This window comes from Cynocephalus volans, chromosome 2 (assembly GCF_027409185.1).
Source record: "Cynocephalus volans isolate mCynVol1 chromosome 2, mCynVol1.pri, whole genome shotgun sequence".
Classification (NCBI taxonomy): Eukaryota; Metazoa; Chordata; class Mammalia; order Dermoptera; family Cynocephalidae; genus Cynocephalus; species Cynocephalus volans.
The window spans coordinates 141,780,148-141,797,081 of NC_084461.1; the positions used below are offsets into that span (position 1 = coordinate 141,780,148).

The 16,934-nt window shown below is 41.5% G+C and overlaps 1 protein-coding gene across 1 annotated transcript in view; it reads left to right on the top strand.

Annotated features, from left to right (window-relative positions):
- TTC1 (tetratricopeptide repeat domain 1) overlaps nt 1–10,505 on the top strand; it is a 44,002-nt gene extending 33,497 nt beyond the window's left edge. Inside the window, exon 8 of the mRNA XM_063086755.1 lies at nt 9,876–10,505. Coding sequence (XP_062942825.1) covers nt 9,876–10,009 — 134 coding nt within the window. The 3' untranslated portion in view covers nt 10,010–10,505. The remainder of the gene's footprint in view (nt 1–9,875) is intronic.
- The last annotated feature ends 6,429 nt before the right edge of the window (nt 10,506–16,934 follow it).

Here is a 16,934-nt window from a genome sequence, read left to right on the forward strand (position 1 = left end):
AGAAGGAGCATCATAGTTTAAAGAGGGTATCAGTGTTTTTGGAAACCAAATCTCTATTTTGTTTTTCATGAAAAATTTTCCTGCCTTCAAGAATGCAAACATATCCTTGTTCTACTCTTTCCCCCCTTCTCACCACTGCACTTCACTAGTCTTTAAAAAAAAAAAAAAAAAAAAAAATTATGCAAACATAATTCACTTCCTAACCTGGGATACCACCAATCTCTATTTCAGGTAATTTCATAAAAACAGTTGGGTTTCTCCATTGAGTAACCACCCCTTAAGATTTTAAGTTAATTAAGATGCAGTCACTACAACCAATCGCATATCAGAATAAAGAGAATTTTTGTTTTGAAAATGGCACTGAGAGTCCTTTTAGTGTAGAATACATCAGAGAGCAGGAATTAGGAGTAAATAGTAAGGAGATAAAAGACTGGGGATGTGGGTAGGGCAAATGGATTCATTGGACCCATGTTTTAGTTCTCTTATTTGCCAAAGCATTTTTCTTTTTTTTAAGGCGGCTGTGCCAAAACATTTTGTAGTTGTGAAGGCTCCTGGACAAAGACCTAGCATATTATGCTAATAACTGTCTGATATTTCCCTGGCCGAGATCTGCTATGTGTTCTTCTTTATGACTATTTTCTAAATCTACATCTGTTCATGTGAATTACATTTCATTATTGTAATCATGTGGGCCTAAAGGAAAAGTCACTTAAAATAAATTAGGCCTGGTAATTTATGGCCTTTGGGCATCAGTATCTAGAGAATAAGAACAAATTTCCAAAAGGATCATTCTGATACCAAAATTGAAAGGATCGTTCTGATACTAGAGTCGATTGAAAGGAGGCCATTAACTTAGACTTTCCAGAGCCCTCTGCCCCCTACTGGGTAGACTCAGACTCCAAGGAAAGCTGCTTCAGACTCAGGATATGTCTGGAACCGTACCGTTTTTCCTTTTTTTTTTAAAGAAAAGGCTATTTCCCTAATTTATGTAGTTAATTAAACTTGACACCATGTTTGAGCAGAAAAATTAGTTTTGAGGTATTCTTTCTTCAAAGAATAGGGAAGAGATTATTTTCTCACCTATTCTACTACCAGTAATGCTTTATTTTACCCAAAAAAAAAAAAAATTGCATTTAACTGAGCTGGATTTCATGCTGAAAGAGATGACTTTGTGAATTCCCATAGTGTCCTTTGTGAAAGACATTTCTCTTAGGTATTGGTCTCTAGGTCCATTTTTTTGAGCCAATCCAAAACCATAAAGGGACCAGTGCAAACTTAATCTTACTGCCCATTGTCAGTTCCAGATGGAATCAAACTTCCATCTGTCCTTGTCACTCTAAATTCTAATGAACCAAGGTTTCCTGTCTCCATGGCTTTGGGTTTTACTTACATCATTCCCTTTATTTGAAATATTCAAATTGTATTCATTCTGTCAGTTGCTTTTATAATGAATTCACCTCCCATTAGACTTAAGTAACTTACATTGCTTGGTAAATAATACGTGTTATTACACATCAGTAGTTTGAATGGCTAGACTCCTTTTTTCCTTAATGAGTATAAGCATCATGAATAAAATATATTGCTTCTAGATATTATCCCACCTCTCTACATGGAATTTCAGCCCCACAAGAGCTTTTTGGTGTTCTTCCCTCCTTGTTTCAGAGGAGGTGACTGCGGTTCACATGCTGTGAGATCTCTGGAGGCTAGACACTATGAGCACAAATTAATATCAACTTCCTTAGAAATTCTGAGCAAGGTTTTTGCAGTAGACTGCATGATTTTTAGTGCTAGTTCCTGTGGAAGTAATGGCTTCTGCTGGAGGATTAGCAGTTAAAGATTTTTGGGGGGAGGGGGGCTGGCCCGTGGCTCACTTGGGAGAGCGTGGTGCTGACAACACCAAATCAAGGGTTAAGATCCCCTTACCGGTCATCTTTAAAAATATATATATTTTTTTTTTTTTAAACACCTCAACACCGTTTATTATTGGCATTTCCAAAATTATGTAATTATTTAACAAAATGGGCTTTTCTTTAGATTTGTTCAATATTCTTTGACTTGCTTTTTCTTTCCTCTTACTTGACTTCCTTTTTGTTAGAAAGCTATGTGCCCCATTTCTTAGGGGGAAATCTTAGTTGGAATTATTGATGGGTAGAACATTTGCTCTACCCTTCCTATCCTGTCATTTATAGATATCATCTTTAGAACAGGAGACCCAGGGTGGCCATTAGTCATGGGGGCACAGTCGGTGCTGATCAGAGAAGATCATGTGAGGAAAGGGGTCAGCAGCTGGAGAGTTTCCTTTTGTCCTTTGCTCTGGGATGATTAGCCTTGCAGCTGTAATAACCAAGGAATATAAGGTTTAAAAGGACATAAGGGTGGTATGGTTGATGGTGTGATGAGGGGAACAGATGCCCTGCACATAGTACCCCAGGAGGCTCAGAGCTTTTTTGAGCAACTGGTAGTATTGGTAATTGATGTGCTATTATTTGCTTTTACTCTAATCTAGTGATTTTCATATTTTTTAAAACAGTAGAATCTCTTTGTGTGGGGTGGGGAGGGGGACCTTAAAAAAAAAATCTTATGTGAAAACACAATATGGAAAAAAAAGAAGTGGTATTTTATTTGCATAATTTATAAAATCAAATGTATAGCATTTATAATCAGAAAAGTCAGGCGAGTTTGAGGAACATAAAGATTTGAAGTCAGCGGACTGGCCAGTTAGCTCAGTTGGTTAGAATGTGATACTGAGGGCCGGCCCATGGCTCACTTGGGAGAGTGCAGTACTGATAACACCAAGGCCACGGGTTTGGATCCCTATATAGGGATGGCCGGTTAGCTCACTTGGAGAGCATGATGCTGACAACACCAAGGTCATCTTTTAAAAAAAAAAAAAAGAATGCTGATAACCCCAAGGTGCAGGGTTCAGTCCCTGTACTGGCCAGCTGCCAAAAAAAGATTTGAAGTCAGAGGGGTTTGGATGGCAGGCACAGCCTTTATAAGTATCTATATCTACTTTATTTTTGTGTTTAAATTTCACAATATTAAATTTTTGCTCATATAAATAGTTGAATAGTAAACATTTAAAAGTAATACTGATCAGATATTTTCAGACTACCTGAAGCTCCTCTGCTCAACTGTAGAATATTGAGAACAAATTCCCAGTGCTACTGCTCTGCATTCAGGAGCTCCTCGAGAAATGTGGCTGTGTAACCTTGTAGGATGAGCACCTTGGGGGTTGATTCTGTACACAGGAGCTGGTGACATGAGCCATTCTTGGCAGCTACACTGGGAGGACAAGAAGTGTGTGCTTGGAGGCCAGATGATGATACTAATATAGCATCTCTGAATAAGCTTTGATTACAAACAGAAAAGAATATGAGGTCCTAAAGACATTTGTCATCACTGTTTGCAAACTGTTTTATACTGTACACTGACCTAGCCAAGAAATCTTTCAAACAAGTGGAATTGCTAAGCATCTGTATGTGTGTGTTTGTGGGTCTTCCTTGATCTACTGTCATCCAAGGTTATAGAACTATTTGATAGAAGATAAAGTCATCTACTTTCTCCAAAAAGTAGCATAAGCCATGTGGGCTACTTTTCACATATAAGGAAGCTCTGCCCAGCAGCTTTATCCCTCTAATCACTAGAGATATGTGTTTATAATTATTATTATTTTTTTAATATTAAGCATCTCAATCACCAGCTGCAAAAGCGAGTTAGCTTCCCTTGGCCCACGTCCTGAGGGAGGGAATTTGTCCTAATAGTATGTACAGCTTGTGTTCCAACCATTCCATGAGATGCTGCTCTTCCTGCCTTAACCCAAAGCTGCTGGTTTCCTGTCTCCACCTTGAATATCCAGAGCGCTTACACGAAACTCATTTATTCCCCCAAAGAAACCATTGACACAGGGCGGGTCAGGGCATTGCCCGGGTAACCCTGCCTTCCTTTCGCTAGCACCTACTGCTGCCTCCCTGCCCTAGCTGCTCTGGCACACACATGGGCCCTGCTCACAGTCCAGCCCGGGTTTTCCACTCATGCCATTATCTCCCTCCACCTTCTTGGAAGATATTTTTGGTCTCCTGATTCCTGAAGTCACTCAGTTGTTCACTTCTGGCCACTAGCAACCTCACTAGGGAATGTTTGTGAACTGAATTAAGAATACCATCTTAGGGCTGGCCGGTTATCTCAGTTGGTTAGAGCACAGCCTTGTAACACCAAGGTCAAGGGTTCAGTTCCCCATACGAGCCAGCTACCCAAAAAAAGAAAAAGAATGCCATCTTGTGTGTGTGCCCTCATTCAAGAGCTACATATGGAGAAAGAAGTAACTTGTTTGTTGTCATTGCAAGGATTCAACACATTCTCCTGACTCTGCCTGCATTACATGCTTCTCTGCCCTGCAAGTAGTAGAGGGCCCGAGAATCAGATACCTCACTGAGGATCACAAGAAAGACTGAATTTAACTATCCCTCTTAAAACTGCTGAGCACAGAAAGCCAGTCTTTTTTTAAAAAAAACACTTCTCTTCATGCCTAGCATTCATCATTACAGATTGTGTATTTGCAAATTTGCAATCTGGCCGCATGAGTATCTCTCTAATCCAATTTCTTGTTGCTGTTGTCCCTTCAGTAGAGAATATCAGTCAGTAGATTTTCAGTGCCCTGCTTGTTTCTTTCATTTCCTAGTTGCTCCTTCTCGAGAGAATAGCTTCTTCTTTGACTGTTCTTGGTAAGGCTTATTTTGGCCTCCACTTTCACCCAAGAGCTAATACTATAAGAATATGGTTGGGGTGTGAATTTTATCTTCTCTGTGCTGTGCTAGCTTTTGATTTGCCTTTTGCTCAGAGGAAAACGAGTTAGTTGTGTGGCTTGGTTTACTGCCTCATAACAAGAAATGTACTATTAGGATTCAATTGTATGTAATTTGGTTCTTCTAAATAGAGGAGAAAGTCCCAAAGGAGCTATTCCATTGTACCCAAACCCAGTGATCTTTAGGACATGAAAACAAGTGGCATTCCTGGTTATCCTTGGGGTTTACTGCCTAGTGTACAGTCAGTTTCTCCGAAGAGAAATTGTGCATAATGAAGGAATTGGATTATTGTGATAAAATTTTGCTTGGAGGCAGAGAAATTAACATTTATCAGGACTGGATCCAGTGGCAAGCATTGATCTCCGGTCCTAAACATTCTTATCTGAGCACAAGCAGTTTTGGACTCTTCTCTTTGCCATGGATGTGGTCTGATAGATGAGATCCTGATAGTTAGAGGTTTGTTGACATATTGAGGCTGAGTGAAGGTGTCAGATTTGCTCCAGGTGGAAACAAAGAAACCTAATTGATTACTGCTCAGATAGGAGAGGCAGAGAATTTGGCTAGTAGAAAGAGTGGCAGATAGGCTAGTTTGGCAAATGATCTTATTTTGGGTACAAAAAAGCTGCTTTAATCTCTGAGCACCCAACCCGACTAAACAGCAGGCAGGAAAATTTGTGCGTGTGTGATTGTGTGTATATTTAGGAGCATGGTCTCCAGTAAAGGCTGCTGCTTCTCTGCTATCATCATAAACAGCAAAAGGTGAATATTTCAGACACCAGAAACTTGTTGATTCTACCGTACTGTTTTGTTCTGTTCCTTTATGTTCCCACTGGCTACACTCTGTTTTCAGAGCCTCTTTAGCCAGCATCATAGACACTCAAATGTTTGTTCAGTGAATAAATGGCCTCTTTCCCATAACGTTGTACCAACTTTCTGTCAGAACCACCCCCAGGCTCTCTGCTTTTGGTTCATTCTTTACTTTGTCACAGGATTATTAACACTGAAAGCTCAGTTCTCAAGCCATCAGTAGCACTCCTGTGGCACAAGAAGCACAGGCCCCTTAGGAGCCTGGCGGGAGGCACCCTCCTCCTTGGACACAAAGAGTAGCCAGATCTCCTCTCCTCCCCTCCCTGCCAAAGCTGGAAAGAATCTTCCTCTCACTGGCTCTCATAGCATTTTATATCTCAGCTACATATGAACTTGCTATTATGCGTATGTCTTGTCTTACCCATCACATTCTAAACGTATTTTGGTGTACAGACCATGTCATACATCTTCTCAGCCCCACTTCACAGAGCAAGGTGCCACCCTCGGGCACTTAGTGCATGTTGATTTAATTACTTCAAGTCAGGAGGCCTCAGGTCTTCTCTAACATGGAGACTATTTAATCATGCATCTTTATTAGGTGTCTGCTATCTGCCAGATAATTCATACACATTGTCTCATTTAGCAAGCAGAACTGCCCATTTTCTGTTCTACTGTTGTGGAAGTGATAGTTGGTGAAACTCTTTTGGAATGTTACAAAGAAAGAGATATTGGAATAGAAGGAAAGAAAATGATAGCATCTGTGTTAGGTTGGGTCCTCTGAATAACAGAAGCCAAGATAGGATTAGAAGTACAAGAGTTTTATTGGGGAAACACCTGCAAGGAAGAATGTGGTGGGATGTGGAAGGAGGCTGGCAGAGCTGTCAGACCCCTGTGGAGAAGGAAGGGAGGGTGGGGAGGAAGAGCCATGCACTGCAGTGCAGTGCTGAGAAAGTTTCAGCAAAGCCATTGTGGAGCCAAAGTTGCCCATCAGTGGAGTTCCTGGTCTGTCCCTACCATGCTCGGGCATTGGCTGGGAGCAGCCCATGGGGAAGCTGGCCCTGGCACAAGCATGCTGGTAGATTTCAGAGTGTAGCCACTATGTCCCCTGCATTTGGAAAAGCACATTTTCATGACTGCCACGCCATAGAATCAACCAAGCTAAAAGTTCAAAGGTTTCTTGTGGCAGATAGGTTCTTCAGCCAGTGAGGCAAAGTGAGGGCCTGCAAAAGAGAATTCTTCTCCTTGTCTGCGGTTTGAATGCTTTGGTGGTTTTTTGTTGTTTTTTTTTTTTAATCCTTTCCCCCCTTGTTTTTTGGTTTTTTGTTTTTTTCCTGCCCAAATATTTTTATTTATTGTGGAATAAATTATTGTGAAGTGTACAGATCTTCCTGCTAAGGATCTTATTTCACACTTGAGAGGTACTTCAGTCCAAAAAGAGAGTTCTTTTTATTTTCATTTACAAAGACACTGAACTTCCTTTTGAGTAAAGAAAAGGAAAAAAAATGATTTGGGCTCAGGAAGACAAAGCTGTCACATTCCATGACTAACTGTCTCATATATAATAGATACATAAATTTTGGTTTGAGTAATTAGAGTTTACACATCTGAAGTCCACCTGCCAATGAGAAATTCTGGTTCTAGTATTCCACTCACTCAAGTAATATTTGTTGAGAACCTGGTGAAGATGCTAGGATCCACCATGAGCAATAAACAAGGCCCTTGCTCACGGAGTTAAAATCTAAATGTCCTAATATCTGTGTATCATTTAACAGGATGATGGGAGATGTTGACTGACTTTAGACTTAGAGAAGTATGGCTGTTACAGTTTTATGGATAACTACTAATGAAATAGGAATAGTACATGTCATCTCCAAATAAATTGAGAGGATAATCCAGGGAAGATGGTGGCATTTATTGGGATGGGGACCCAGGGTGACCACTCACATAAGTCAAGAGTCAAGAGAGGGAATGAGAAGTTTTGTTCCAAATGTCAAATTGGACATAAGAGTGGAAGTGTTGAAAAGGAAATCAGAGAAAGAAAGCTGGAAATCTGTTTACATGTCTCTTTCTCAGTTTATATCACATTATTTAATAAATGCTTTTGAGATGACTTGCTTCCTGACAGGAATATGAGATCCCTTCGTCATTCACCCCCAGAACCTAGTATATTGCTTATTACTGTATGACTGCTGATTGTAGTTTCAGTTTGAATACTTGTGCTCCTAGCTTAACAGTTGTCTTGCACTTGAGAAAACTCTTCCTTTAGCGCAGACCAGCCTAAAGCCAGGCCACTGCTGCCTGATGACTCTGCCATCTCTGGAGCATGCTGGCACGCCATCATGCTACAGCTGCTCACCATCCTTCAGAGCACTGCAGCACGTGGCCTCTCCTGAATAGGCTTCCTCGGCTCCTGCAGGGTCTGTGAGCACCTCCTCTGGGCACACCTCAGTCTTCTGTGTTTGTCTCCGCACTAGAGCATCTCAAAAGCTGAAATGACTTTTATTCTTTAGATCCCAGTGCCTCACATAGTAGATACTATGTAAAATGTACAATTTGTACTTTAAATGGTTTTTCTGGCACTTGGGATGGGCTTCCAATGATCCCTCCTCCATCCAGGTAGTGGCCCCGTTGACAGTCCAAAGTGGCCCTTGAATAGAGGCTTCTCCAAGATGGAAATGCCCTCCTTGGAGTCTGATGTGAGCCACGCTTGAGATTCATTCTTACTTCCTTCGATCTATGTCACAAGAGCCAAGGATTGTCCCAGCAGTGACATTTTATTGGGCTTCTTTAAATGTTTTTTTCCTCCCTGTGCTCTTTTCCCAACCCTCAGACAGACTGCCGAAGTTCTAGGTCAGGGTTGCTACCTCAAGTTTTCCTGAGGACGCCCTGTCTTGTCTTTGCTTTTTGTGATACCCTTCCAGTCTTCCATCTACCTGGGGCTGTGCTCTAGCCTGTGTGTGCTGCTCCTGTGTGCAGACACCCAAGATTTGTGCCACTGATTCTCCCCAGACAGCAGCACTGAGCATGTGTGTCCTGGATTTAAGTTTGGGAAACCTGCCTGGAGAATTTTCATGCCGGGTTCTGGGCACTTTCTCTATTAATGTTTTGTCCAAGAATGGGTTGGCCTTTCTCTGAACACAGTGAGTGTCCGTGGGCTGAACTGAAACCAAAAGTTATCACTATGAGTTATTAGGAAGGCCTTTAAAATTTAAAGATCATGCATCTTTAAGTTCTTTACCTGGGCTTTACTCTAAGATGGGAGGCCTCCAAGTGACACAAGCTGCTAACACATGCGAAGGTGGGAAGGAACCTGTGCCTCTGATGATTAGGGGTTTCTCTTCTCATCTACCCCTGTTCTCATCTCCATTGGAAGCAGACCTGAAAGAAAAATTAAAACAGTTTGGAAAGGGTTGAAACTGTTTATTTGCCCATCCCAGCCAAGATTTTCCACAACAGTCTTACTTTTAAATATTCCATCCTTTGCCCCATAAATCCCTATAAATCTCTGAAATGTCCTGGAAATTCCAGCTTTTGACATAAAAACTCCATGGTCCTCTAGTATCTAAAAATTATTGCATAAGAATCCTTGGTTATATATCGTGTTTTGACTTTAGAACATGAGATCACCCAAGTGATAAATATGTAAAGCCTGAAACTTGGGAAGGAAACTGGACTAGTTGATGGCACTGTGAAAGTGAACAAAATCCTGTGTCTCCAAAAATGATGCATTTGCTGCAGAGCTAAGGATCTGCTTAGAACAGTAGGAGGCTCTGGAGTCTGAATCCAGGCTCGATAGAAACTAGCTAAGTTGAATTAAATTTAGCAAGTGGCTGCTGCTGTTTTATAGACAACAGATTTGTTGGACGGACCTCTGCCCTCACAGATGAGGCTTGGCGGGGAGCCTTCAGCCCCACCGTGAGCAGCAGCTGATCTTCCCAGCACTCACCCCAGAAGCCTGTGTCCTGTGGTAGTTGTGGCCAGTTTAGAAGGGAGGCTTTGATCTCCCAGAGGGAGCCAGCAGGATTCCCTCACTCTTATGTGTGCAAGCACAGTCTCGGGGGTGGGTGGCATTGAAGTGACTGTCGTTGAGTGGGGCATAGGGACTGGGAACTCTCCTGGAAGGTTTCATATTATTAAAAGCAGGCATTTCTGTAACTGCAGAAAGATACTGTTTATATCACATAATCAGATAGTAAGGCAAGATCAACCTTCCTGCTTCTGTTCGTTCCTCTGTTCATTTGAGTTTTTGCTTTTACATTGCAGGTAAACTAAAAGATCTTGGGAACTTGGTTCTCCGACCTTTTGGGCTCTCCACAGAAAATTTCCAGATCAAACAGGATTCCTCTACTGGCTCTTACTCCATCAATTTCGTTCAAAATCCAAATAACAACAGATAACAAAGATAACAATCACTTTAAAAGCTGACTTGGAAATTGTGTGCTGCTTGCTGTTAGCAAGGGGAAAGGCCCTGGCAGTGTTATAACTTTAAAAGCATCTTATCCAAAAGAAAGGCTATCCAGTAGAGCCTAGTGCTCCCTTTTCCCTCTTGTTTTATGATCAGGGTGAAATGTACTTCCTAATGTAATGAGCCTAATTTGATTTACATTTTAAGGTTGTGTCTGTGCAGCTGTTATCCCTGATTCTGGCTGTCCTTTGTTCAGGAGGAAGCCTGCTTATCAAGGCTGACCTCCCTTAGCCACACAAACACACAAGCCCAGCAAAAGCCGTTCTTGAACCGAACAAATCTGTTGGGAGACTGCCCAGACATGACTGATGGGATTCCTGCCTGCCATCCCCCTCCCTAATCATATATGCTAACAAGGCTACCATGCGTGGTCTCCAGCATTTCCCGATTTCTTCTGTGGTAATAAAGGCTTTCTGTGATGGTCTGGGCTAGGTTGTGAATTTTGTTCCCATAACTGCTAAAGCAGAATACTTCTCTGATTTTAGGAGTAATATTGGTTTCAAGGAGGGTTATTGATTCTGAATTCCACAAATATGTCCAAAGTTTTCATTGCCACTTTGAGGATTTATCTTGAAGACCATTCTATCATGTACTAAAATTCTGAAACTCCATCTCATGAGCTGGCGTAGGCCCTTCCAGGTTTGTGGAGATAATTATGAAATCAGTGCTTTTGACCAAGCATTAATCTTAATAATTTCAACTAAAATAGCTTCATCAAGAATAGTGGTATGTGAATCCCAGAACAAAACCATATTCTTTTAGACTACATAAACCTAGAGGCTTCAAAGATAGATTTTTTTTTTCTGGTCATCAGTTGATGCTAGTGAAAAGCTTTCAGTTGTTCTGGTTTGAGTGTCAAAAGCAGCGACGTACAAGTTTCATCTTGGGAATGAGTTACATGTATAATTCTGTGACATGCAGTTGTCACACTCCACATGTTAAGGACTTTGCTGGTACTTTAGATCTGTTCCTAAAAGTCCCTTACAGTATGTTGATAGAGCAATGATATGCAGTGCTGCTTCTTTGTGATGTGCCAAATCTGTCTCCCAAATTGAAACATAATTCTTCATGGAGTTTACAAGGGGAAGGAGAGAGGGGGGAAAGTGGTTAATTTTGCTTTGCTATTTTTATGTGAAATCCGTCATCCAATTTTCCCAAAAAGGTGTCTGTGAAAAATCATACAAGATGTGCAGAAACCTTGGCTGAAAGCCATATGGCAGTCAGTGTTCTGTGCTTCCTATGCAGCCAGCATTATGCCAGAGCAGTGGTTCTCAAACTTTCTGCTTTCAGGACCTCTTCACACTCTTGAAAAGAGTTAAAGAGCATTTCCATTTATGTGGGTTCTAGCTATTCATATTCACCATATTAAAAATATTTTAAAATATTTAGGTCGTGTAAATAACAAATATTTCATGTTAATATAAATAATACTTTTGTGAAAAATATCTTCCAAAACAAAGACAGTGACAACATTTTACATTTTTGCAAGTCTCTTTTATATGTGTCTAGACTGAAGACAGCAAGATTCTCACATCTCCTATACTAAGTTTGTCGTGGTATCACACATTCATGTCTTTGGAAAATTCTACTGCATACTCAGGATGACTGACAGTAAATAGCAAATAGCCCCTTCGTATTATGAAAATAGTTTTGACCTCATGGATACCTGAAAGATCTCGGCAACCCCTGGGGAGCCTTGGAATATATTTTGAGAACTGCTTTGTCAGATTATGACTTTCGAGCTCAATGGCTGAGACTAAGCAAAGGTCAGGGCTGAGATTCCTAAAAGACTGTTTGTGCCTCCAAGGAATAGAAAGTAAATTTGTTTGCCTAAACACCCTTCATTAGGAGAAGATGCTCGGGACTACCATTGCTGCAGGATGTAGAGGTTTTGCTTCTTAGGCTTCCCCCTTCCTTCTCTCTTTTTCCTTCTCCTCTTCCTCCGCCATACTGAAATCTTACAGGAAGCCAACCGAGGCCAACACTACATGTTTCCAGTGACTGGCCAAGCAGTGCCTCTGGAAAGGAAAGGAAAGGATCTCCATAGGTGTGAGTTTGCTTAGGCCAAGGAGGTTTTTCTATCACTGTTACTTCTCTGCTTCCAAAATCTGGAAGAAAAGATAGATTCAAACCTTTTGGAAATGTTTGACTATAGAAAAATCTTAAAAGCATTCAAAGTAGGAAGTGTGTAAGGGAGGAAGGTGGCCTGCATTTGCCTCCTGCTGCTAAGATGTAGAATTTTAAAGTTATGTGATGTCTTCCTCCTCCCCAAAATAAGTATACCAGAATTTATTTTTAAGGTAATCACATTGTGACGTTGTATATGTTCTTATTTCAACAATATTGCAGTGGATCAAAATAATTTTCGATCTCCTTTTAGAATTGCCTTGAAGACTGAGACACATTCCTTAAAATACTATGATCTGTTGTTTCCCTAGCTGCCTCCATGAGTAGACCATGATTTTCTAGAAAGAAAAGACCATATTTATTCTTAATAGCACCACCACCTACTGGTGTACTAGAGACTTAGTAAATTGGTGTTCAAGGACATTCCACAAGAGGTGGGCTCACTAACAACAATGGGTTTTTTTGGTTTTTTTGACGGCTGGCCAATAACAGGGATCGAACCCTGGCCCTTGGTGTATCAACACCGTGCTCTAACCAACTCAGCTACCTGGCCCAGCCCTGTGCCCTTAGTGCCTGTTTTTTAAAATGTCTCCTTTGCTACCAACAAATATCTGTTACCTCAAGATAATGAACTGACAGAATGAGGTAAAGAGGATGAAACTAGTCTTCATCTCCATAAATTTTAAGACCCAGCAAGTAATTCAAATGTCAGCTTAGAAGGCTTACATGCTATTTTTCACATTCCAAAGAATGTGGTGGGAGGTGGTGAAAGACAACAGCTTGGTTTCACCCAATCAAGGCAAGTGAATTGATCTGAGACTTCCCTGTGTATTGCCCAGAATGTCCTCAAGAACCCGGAGTTTCTGGTCGCAGTTACTCAAACTTTCTGCAGTAGTGTTATTCGGTTTTAGCAAATTTGGAGGGCTTAGCTAGGATTTCCCAGCAATGAATCCAACAATTGTACCCATGAAGTTCAAAAGGACACTGAAAAAAGGGCCATGTTAAGCCAATCTGGCCCATTTTGTGCAGCCACACAGTGTCCTCAGATGTTGAATGTTCAACCTAGCCTGTAAGCATTTGTCTCCTGGTTTTTAAGATTTCATTTTTGCATCTTGGATATTTGCAACAACTTATCTTGAGACTTTCAAAAGTCCCCAACTTGCCCTTTAGTTTCAGCCTCTCCACCTTCTCCAGATCATATTTCGAGTCTTGTGTTTTCTGTATGTATTCTCACTAAATATCGCAACTACTTTTCCAACTTTCACATGAGCAGTTTTTCCATTGGCTGTAGACTCCGAAGGTGGCTTACCCAGGACATTAGGACTATTACAACAAATTCACATTCGTGTGGCATTTTTTTGCATAGAGTGCACAGTGGATTAGTTCATTTTAATCATGTCATGGATCCATGCTATCATTAAACTCACCTTCTATTCTTAAAATCCCAACCTGTTCAGGACCCTCCCATGTGTGTTTCCCTTGTATCACAAGCACTGCTGCTATTTTTTTTCTTTAGCCTCTTGCTCCCTGCCAGACTTCCCCTAAAATGCCATATTGTCTCACTTGACAAGTAACTGTGCATATAAGTAGAAACATCACACCATGTCCAGATGTGGAGGCTGGGAAGTGGCTGAGCCTAAAGAGTGGATGATCTTAGGAACATCACAGCACTGGGCCTACATCTGAGCTTCAACAAAATGACAAGACCTCCTACATTGGCTCTTCAGAGTTGCTTGGATATAGTCAAAGACATGAATGTTTGTTTAGTCCATAAATGGCAAGTGTTGTAGTTTCTACAACATTTTGTGTAGTTGAAGGTAGGCGGTTGATTTAGGAAATGTTGCTGGGCTTAGTGATTATTTCTGGTGCTCCTGAATAACATTTCACACAGCTTTCAAGCTAGAATCTAAACTGATTTAGGAAGACCAGACACAGGAACTTTTGTAGAGGCATTTTACTGTCTGAATAGACTGTGGGATGGGAGCTGGCAGCAGGTGTTAAGTGTAAACCCGATTGGAAGACGTATTTTTGCAAGGGTTGTCTGTCTGGCCCCAGGAGCTAAGAAGGCCTGCAAATCCTGTCTTTTACAACCAGTTTAGCAAAACTTGGAATGTCAAAGGGGAAGGCTATGATAGGAGACCAAAGAGGAGGTCTGTTGAGGCAGTTGTGCATGTTAATGGCTGCTTTAATCTCCTTGAGAAAGATCTTTAAAGGGAAGAGTCCAATAACCCTCCAAGACCAGAGTGCAAATCTGAGATGCCACACATGATGGTAAATATCTAACAAGCCCTTGGTCCCTGTTTCCTGTTATCTGTGCTTTCTCTTAAGCATGCCCTTGGCATAAAAGGAAAGGCTAGAGCTGCTGGAGCTCAGTTGAGCCCCCACCACACGTTTCTTCCTGCTATTTTCTGTGATCACTTTCCCTCTTTACCCTGCCTTTCCCCTCCCTACCCTCATTCCTCCCTTATTTCTTAAAGCATTGAACTCTTTCTCTAATACCCGTTCCTATCTATATATATGGTGTACTTGATACACACCTACACAACCCTAGTAAATCTCCTCAAAGTTATTTCAGTTAGATGTTTGTGATCCTTTTCAGCCTGCCATCTCTGTACTCAATAGTAACAAGCTTAAATCCTCCATCACCTGGATTTCCTTTAAAAAATAAAGTGTGTGCACATTCCACCAGAGGTGGCTGGAGAATCTGTTCTTTCAGTCAACTGTGTTATTAAAAGCCGTACAGGGGGGCCGGCCCGTGGCTCACTCGGGAGAGTGTGGTGCTGCTGATAACACCAAGGCCACGGGTTCGGATCCCATATAGGGATGGCCGGTTGCTCACTGGGTGAGCATGGTGCTGACAACACCAAGTCAAGGGTTAAGATCCCCTTACCGGTCATCTTTTGAAAAAACAAACAAAAAGCCGTATAGGGACAGGAGGCAATTGTTTCCAGTCACCTCCTTCGGTTGTGTGTAGAGCTGTCCTGAGCACACACTAGATCAAGAGCCCATTAATGCTCCTGAAAATGAAAAATGGATTATTTGCTACCAGCCAGCCCAAGAGGCAGGGCTAAAATAACAGAGCATCAGAACAACTGCTTAAATCCTTTCAAGGGGTAATCAAAGAAACTAATGATAAAATTAGTTTATGAAAACTAGTGAGGTTGTCCTCTATTTTTATATTTCAAAGCATCAATAATTCCAGTTTTCCTGGCCACAAGTTGGTAATCGTTGAAGCTAGGAATGGGGACACAAGGGGTTGTTAGTCTACTTTTACAAATACTTGAGATATTCTATAATAAAAAATAAAATTTTCTTCTAACTTCCCAACCCTCTGAGGTCTCCAAGCTAGGAATAGGCTCCATCATAAAAGTTAAGCTGTCAGCCAGAACTAAAGGTATGACTTCTTACCTTCTTTTCCTTTCACTGAAGGGGAAACTGGAAACTCATTTCCCCCTGTGCCAAGGCATGGCAGAGCCTGCTGCCTCATTGCCAAAGAAGCCCACAACTAACAATTTGTGGCGGTGTCCCAGTGTCAGCTAGTCAGCATTCCTGTCAGTCCCAGCTGCTACTTCTAGCTTGCTGAATAATATGGCCTACCAAGATGGGAACTGCTATCAGGCACTGGGCTCATCGGCCATCAGCTATCATGACAGATAGGAAGGAACCAACCCAGTTTTGGGAAACCCTTAGTTCCAGATGTGAAGAGCTGGATCTGAAGACATTGGAATCTTATTGTCCCTCTGCAGTGTGCAGTACCAGACTGCTGTCTACATCATACATCCACCTGGACTCACATGAGGCAGCCAACACATGCCACCTGAGCACACAGGCACACAGCTTCCAGTTGGTGCCTCCAACTCAGTCAGAAATCCCCAAACCTGAAACTCTTTAAGCCAACTACAGACAAGAGTCCTCAGGGAGGGCAGGGATGGGAAGTAAAGGAACAGTGACATGGAGAGAACAGTATTTAGACATTGAAGGATATAGGCTTTGGCAGGCTATATCTGGTACTTGATCTCAAGTACATGAGACTGTTTTGTAGGGGGGGCTTGATTGCCTCAAACTATACTGTTTGCAGCTATGCCTCATGAACTTAATTGGGAGAAAAGGTGTGATAGTTTCCTAGGGCACTGTGACACTTTGATTGGATTCTTACATTGGCAGAGTCAGCATCAAAAGCCAGGGATTATAGTTTGTGCCACAAAACCTTGTCCAGCCTACCTGATTTTCTAAAAGTGTTAAAGCTGCATTTAAACATGTGATGGATCAAACCCATCACTGTCTTCTGTAATGCTGTTTTGTGTCTTACTGAAGGCTCTGGCTGTGCTTTTCTGGGGCAATGACACATCAGGCTCCCCTTTAACCTCAAGGCACTTCACATTGCTGTTATAGTTCACAATATTTAGAAGGCCATACAAGTTTTGAGCTGTTTACTCAGAATCCAGAGGATTTGGCACTGAGCTTAGAATTTAGAAACAATGGATTACAGAATATTTCTATTAAAAAATTTTTTTTCTGATGTCTCCCCAGTGTTTTTATCCTTGGCTGAGTAGGAACTGAAGAGCTTGGTAAATGAGAAACTGAATTTCTACATCCCATTTTAGCCAGTGAAGCTACTGTGTGATTTTGCTATCAGAAAGGTCACTGACGGAACTAAGATTAGAATCCATGTCTCCTACCTCTTAGGCTGTGGCAGGTTATTCATATAAAAACATTTCTCTTTTACCATC